Source organism: Calidris pugnax, unplaced genomic scaffold (assembly GCF_001431845.1).
Source record: "Calidris pugnax isolate Ruff unplaced genomic scaffold, ASM143184v1 scaffold180, whole genome shotgun sequence".
In the NCBI taxonomy this organism is placed as follows: domain Eukaryota; kingdom Metazoa; phylum Chordata; class Aves; order Charadriiformes; family Scolopacidae; genus Calidris; species Calidris pugnax.
The window spans coordinates 1061202-1067809 of NW_015090916.1; the positions used below are offsets into that span (position 1 = coordinate 1061202).

The 6608-nt window shown below is 56.5% G+C and overlaps 1 protein-coding gene across 1 annotated transcript; it reads left to right on the plus strand.

The window, feature by feature from the left end:
* The first annotated feature begins 54 nt into the window (after positions 1 to 54).
* Positions 55 to 6488, plus strand: PAFAH1B2 (platelet activating factor acetylhydrolase 1b catalytic subunit 2). Its single transcript, XM_014949573.1, has 5 exons — positions 55 to 208; positions 840 to 929; positions 1475 to 1591; positions 2462 to 2584; positions 3208 to 6488. The coding sequence occupies exons 1-5, from the start codon at positions 71 to 73 to the stop codon at positions 3484 to 3486; spliced, it is 747 nt and encodes a 248-aa protein (XP_014805059.1). The 5' UTR covers positions 55 to 70; the 3' UTR covers positions 3487 to 6488.
* The last annotated feature ends 120 nt before the right edge of the window (positions 6489 to 6608 follow it).

Consider the following 6608-nt stretch of genomic DNA (forward strand, 5'->3'; position numbering starts at 1 on the left):
TAGGCAGAAAATTGCCCATTGTCAGCCTCAGGAAAGGGGGGGGTTTCTGGCCAGCCCTCCCCCCCCCCCCATGCTGGGAGAGCTGCTGGAAGCACCTCCTCTGACCCCTTCTTTCTGCAGGAATAGGATGAGCCAGGGGGGCTCCAACCCCGCCGCGGTGCCCCACGCCGCCGAAGACATCCAGGGGGACGACCGGTGGATGTCACAGGTGAGGCTGGGGGGGGTGGGGGTCCCGGGAGGCTGTGGCCTCTCCCCGGGGCAGGGGGGCTGTTGGGTGAGTGCCGCATGGGCCCCTCTGGCCACAGATCTGACCCTGGGGTCCTGACAGCTCCCCAGAGCCGTGTCTGTCTGGCCTGTGGTGACGAAGCAAGGCAAAACGTGACCTGGAAGCATTTGAGAAATGCTCCCCCTTGCCCATTCTCTGGGAGAAACAGCCAGCCCCTTCGTTAAAGGGCGAAGCGGTGTGTGTCTCTGCGAGGCAGTGACAAAGCTGAAAACAGCCAAGTGCCTGCACTGCCTCCTCCTCGACAGGGAGAAATAGCCAGGGGGGACTGGCTGCAGTGATTAACCCTTAATTCCTCCCTTGTTGGGTCTAATGGGTGCCTGAGAGGCTGAGGGCTTTATGCCTGTGGGGCACCTGGGGGGATGAGGTGCTGCTCTTACCCAACCCAAGGTTGTTGGTGGGGTCTGTGGGGTGGGGAGGGAGTGTCCGGCCACTCACGGGTTAACCAGGGGCTGGGCAGCAGCAGGGGAGACTGGTTGGGCAGCCGTCCCTTTTCTGTCCTGCAGCAGAGATACCGATTATCCCCGGAGCTCACCTTCCTGCTTGCTTTTACCAGCACAATAGGTTCGTCCTGGATTGCAAAGACAAGGAGCCCGACGTGCTCTTCGTGGGGGACTCCATGGTGCAGCTGCTGCAGCAGTACGAGGTATGGACAGAGCAAGGAGGGCGGTGGGGTTACAGGAGTTGGAGGCTTTCTCTCTCTCGAGGTGATCCCCTGTAATACAGAAATTTCTTCTGTTCCATTCTGATTTTACTGCCATCCCTCCAGGTTTATTCTGCTTCCCAGTGCCCCTGCTGAGCCTTGCTGGTTTAGCTCTCTGAGCCATTTGCAGGCTTTCTCTGAAGCCCTTACCTTTGGACACACATACACAACCCCTTCTAGTTCCTTGCATCTCGGATTCCAAACTCCCCAGCCCACACCATGGAATCCCCTCTAGGTCCCCGTTCAACCCTCTGGTGCTGGGGCTGTTACAGGCATCAACGCATTCTTTTTTCTCTCTAAAACTCTTGGGGCGAAGACTCCTGCTGCTGTGCTGTGGTGGCAGCTGAGCAGCTCGGTTCTGCAAGAGCTGCTTCCTTTTTTCCTAGTTCTCTTACCTGCTGATGGAAGGGATTTTTTCAGGTCATTGATGTTTTCTCCCTGAGGCTTGGGATGCTGCTCTGAAACAGTGAATTGATTTGTGATTGCAGATATGGCGGGAGCTCTTCTCGCCGCTTCACGCGTTGAATTTTGGGATCGGTGGGGACACCACAGGACACGTCCTATGGAGGCTGAAGAACGGTGAACTGGAGAACATTAAACCGAAGGTACCAGCAGAAAAGCAAACCAGGCAGCCCCATCCTGACTTAAAGACAGCTTCGGTGGGGAACCCAGGGAGCTGTTAACACAACTCTCTGTGTGAGCAACCGCTGGTGCTGAGTGTGTTGGGCTGAACCAGGAGGTTGCACTGCTGGAAACACAAACCAGAAAGTGTCATCAATAAATAGAGGCAGCCTTCTAGTCCTAGCAAAAATGGTGATCAGGCCTGTGATCTGCTGTAGTTTGGAGCCACGGTGTGTCTCTCAGGCCTGAGATGCCTTCTCCGCCTCTAGATGGTGACGTATCTGATAAGGAGTTAACCAGGGTGTCCGGGAGGTGTGATGGGGATCAGCCTCCCAGCCTGCACCAACAGCCCCAGCCCCCTTGCCAGTGTCTTTACTGGGAGCAGTGGGCAGTGCACGCCCCAGGGAGGCAGGCAGGGTCACTTGTATTCCAGCCTGTTGATCAGTTTACCATCTTGTGAAGTAACAAGCAGAGCTCTAGGATTGTCCCTGCCCCCAAGGTGCTTATGCTGTGCTGTATAAATACACACTGCCTTCTTTTTGAGCAGTGTAAGCTCCTGCTGAGTGCTCTGAAGTGGGGTGGGCTCAGACGTCTCTGAGGCTGTTCAGGAAAGCTTTGGTACTACCAGTTCTTCATCCGAACTGGGGGCCAAAACAAGCTGGTAAGAAGCTGTTCCGTAACTGGCAGCGGTGAGCTCTCACAGCCTGGGGTTCGCTTCAGCCCGACTCCTCGCCTGCCTGCACCCAAGTGATGTTTATGTAGGGTTTTCAGGCTCAGCAAAACCCATTACAGCTCATCCTGAAAAAGGCAAAAACATGGTTGTGTTTGTGTTTTTTTTTTTCCCCTCCTTGTAGGTCATTGTCGTTTGGGTTGGAACAAATAATCACGAGAACACGGCAGAAGAAGTTGCGGGGGGAATCGAGGCGATCGTGCGCCTGATAAACACCCAGCAGCCACAGGCCAAAGTCATCGTGCTGGTAGGTCTCTGGGGGCACTGGGCAAACACCCCGCTCTGGGGAAGCCCCAGGCTCTCTCTGCCCAGCAGGGAGTTACCCTTCCTGGGGGGGAGGGCAGTCCCTTGGTCCATCTCCAGCTTCATGCCTCTCCTCCTTCACCTGGCTTTGCAGCAGTGCTCCTTTCAGCCCCTCCAGAGCCAGGTGTAACCACTCCCCTTAGGGATGTCCCTCTCCCACTTGGAAACGGTGTCGGAGAAGCCCCGTGAGGGGGGGAAAAGGTGCCCAGGTCGGAGCTGGGGTTGGAAATCCCAGTTGGCTCCCTTGTCCTGGCGGGTTAGTGGTGCCTCTCCTCCCCAGCAGCCAGGCGACGGCGTTCGGTGCGCTGCCAAAAGCTTGTACAAAGAGCCCAACTGATGGATTAATGGGAAAAAAAAACAACAAAGCAAGCAAGCAGCTGTGCCAGTTGTGCTCGTAGCTGCATTTCAAATTAGCTGTGAGTGGCCAAGCTCCCATTCAAGGGATGAGTTCCCCTTGCCACGGGCATCTCGAGCCTCGCCAGGCTGTCAGAGTTGAAGGGAGAGCGGGTGCTGTTGGGCCTTCGCAGCCCTGTGAAGCTCTCTCTTGCCTCCTCCTCCTCCCGCCAGGGCCTGCTACCTCGGGGAGAGAAGCCGAACCCGCTGCGGCAGAAGAACGCCAAGGTGAACCACCTGCTGAAGGCCTCGCTCCCCAAACTGCCCAACGTGCAGCTGCTGGACGTGGACGCCGGCTTCGTGCACTCGGACGGCACCATCTCCTACCACGACATGTTTGATTTCCTGCACCTGACGGGAGGGGGCTACGCCAAGATCTGCAAACCCCTCCACGAACTGATCATGCAGCTGCTGGAGGAGACCCCCGAGGAGAAACGAGCCGCCCTGGCCTGAGCAGCCCCCGTCGGCGTCGAGAGCATCATCCAGCCCATCAGATCAGTTCCGTCACTGGCACTACAGAATCCTTCTTTCTTAAAGCACTTTCCATTGTAGAGTGTTACCGGATGTTCGTCCCTAGTGTTTTGAGGGGGAAGGCTAATCTTTAACTGGTCTTGTACGTACGAGGGCCGGCTTGGTTGGTTTTATTGCAGGAGGAAATTAGCTGAAGAAGAGTTTTACTTTTAAACCATTCCTCATTCAAAGCGAGAACAGGACTGTCACTCTGTGCCCCTCTCATGTCTTGTTGCTCTGTGGTTGTCCTAGAAGCCCGGTAGCCCGTCTCCGAGGGCCCGCGCGCCGCTCCTGGCCGCAGGCGTCGTGCTCTGTGTGTTAGCCTCTGAACAAGAATCACATTCCACTTGCAAAAGCCAGAACAGATGCATTTTTCCAAACTCGGTCCCACCTTTTATAGTTTTTTTGGGGGTTGTTTTGGTTTTTGGTTTGGTTGGTTGGTTTTTTTTCTTTTTTCCTGGGGGGTTTTGAGTGACACGTGTTGCTCTCTCACTCCTTCTTTCCGAAGCAGCATGAAACTGGAATTCAGAAATGTAAAGAAACGGTAACTGAACTGGTGTAACACTCCCCGGCGCTTCTTCTCCTGCTTGTTTCTCTGTGCCTGGGGCACCTTCCCTGGGGGCTCTCACTTGGTGCTGCTGCCTGGCCTGCTCTCTGCCCCTCTCTCTGTGGTGTCGCTGGCTTTTAACCCTTGCTCACTTTAGGATTTTAATTATCCAGTAAACGCTGCACGAGGCCGTCGCTTCCTCGCTGCTCTGGAGCTGCCATTTCACTCCTCCCGGGTGCCTGTGCCCCAGGGCTCTCTGCACTCCTCTTTCTTCTTCTTCTGGGCTGTTTTGGGGTTTTTTTAAGTACGACTGTTACATCCTTTTTTTCCCTAAAGGGAGCCCATCTGAATAGCCCCTGTCTGCGAGGCCTAAGTCAGTCTGAAGCTTTACGGATCCCGAGGTGTATATTTCTTTGTCGCTTCTGTTTTACTTGTATAAACATTTTATTGGAGCCTCTTGCAGTAAAGAGCGAAGTCGAGGTGTAGCTTTTCCTGCTCCTCGCCTCCAAGGCAGCCGGAGGGGCCGGTGCCCTCCTTCAGGGGCTGCCACGAGGTGGGATTTGGGTTTGTTTGGTTTTTTTGGTAGGAGGTCTGGTTGCAGTCTGTGACGATGATGTGAAAACAGCCTTTCCTTTAGAAGCGAAAGGCTCTCTTTTTCAGAAAGAAACCGGTCTGGACCCGAAAGGCAGAGCCCTGGATGGGTAGATAACACTCCAATCCCACCATTTTAAACAAAGCCTGTTCCTCCTTGGCTTACCTGTGGCCGAGAGCCACCACCACTGTTTTTTCCCCCCCCTGCCCTGTAAGTGGGGTCTGTGGGCACCGGGCTCCTGGCGGCGGGTAAACTGGAGAGGAACGGAGAGTTTTCCAGCGGGACCTTCATCCCCTGTTCCCCTTGAGGAGCGTTTTGGTGCCCGGGTTGCTTGCTGTGCCCTGCCACGATGAAGTCCATAGGTACTGTATATAGTCTGTCTGCCCTTTTTTATACTCCAGGGGCTCTGTGTTTAATGCAGTCTATAATAACCTCGCGTTACGGAGTACTGTCGTGTCCCCCCTCCCTCCCCCTCTCCCCGTAGATTTGCTCGTAGCAGGATTCCTGCCTGGATTGCATGCCTAGTGTGTGTTTCGTTTCCAGTATATGTGGCCTACACACAGATGAAGGAAAGGTGAAGCGTCCCGCTCGCCAGGACCAGAAGTAGGACGTTGGGGGAGAGGCGCAGGGGGGGAGGGATCGGGGTCCTGCCCCCGGGGAGGGGACTGGGGGCTCCCCCAGAACCTGCTCCCCGGAGCTCCGCGGGCTTTAAGGGAGCAGTTTGGCTCACTGGAGAAGCTGAGGCAAAATGAAACATTAAAAATCCGCTGGGGTGGAGGATTTCTAAGGAAAGGACTTACCACACCCTGGAGGGAGTCAGGATGAAAGATGCTTTGCTTCCCCTGAGCTTGGCAGGTTTCTGGGCTGCATGGAAAGGCAGCGTGGTGCTTCCCTCTCTGCTTCCCTCCCCGCTCCCGCTGCTTTGGGCTGAAGGGCTGCTCACCAGGAAGGTGCTCTCCAGTAAAACACTGATTTCCCAGCTGGGTGGCCGTGCCCCGGTGAGTCAGCCCCTCTGGGCCGGGTGCCCGCTGGCCCCGGAGGTTTTGGCAGGCTCTGGAGCTGGGGCAGCGTGACCGGGGACGGTGCTTTGGCTTGGCTTGGCCGAGGTGCCACGCTCTCTGCTTGCTCTCACCACCCTCCTCCTCCTCCTCCGGCCGTCTCCGGCGCTGCGTGAGGAACAGGAGGCTTCCTCCCAGCTTGGGCTTGAGCTCTGCTTGGTGCTGCCTGCTTAGAAACCGTCCCGCTCACGACTGACAGGTTTTGGGGGGGGGAAGGAGGTGAGGAGGGGTTCTCTGCTAATTTAGGACTAAAAACCGAGCGCCTTGTGGTGTAGAAAAGCTTCAGTTCCAGCTCTGGGTGTTGGGGCTGGGCTCTCCCTGCCCGGCCAGGGGGAATTGTGTGACCCTCGAGGGCTGGCTGGGGAAGAACCAGCCCCGTGGGGCTTCTCCCCCCTCAATCCCCTAAAGATCCCGTTTGGCAGCTCGGTGCCGGAGCCGCCGTGCTCTGCGGCAGCGCTGCCGGCTCCGTGTGTCGCAGCAGAGAGGAAAACAAAGCAAAAGATGTGAAAGGACAGAAAGAGCCTCTTGTAACCGGCCGGGGGACGGGAGGATGAGGCGGGAGGGGGCCTGCGAGGAGGAAGGCCTGGCCCATCCACCTCCCCCTGCGCTGGCTGACACCCCCCACACCCCCCCAATCCCTCCCTCGCCCCCGAGCAAAAAAAATTGTGATTCTGCTTTGGTAAAAATGCATCGGCTGGTAGAAACTCACTCTGTTAGTGCATATTTCGATATAAATGTCAATGTTTCACCCCACCGTGTCGCAGCGTGTGTGTGTGTGCGTGTGTGTGCGCCCCCCCCTGCTCCCTCCTGCCCCTTTCTGTGTCGGTGCCACCTCCTCTTCCCCTCCCGTGGGGCCGAACCCCCCCCC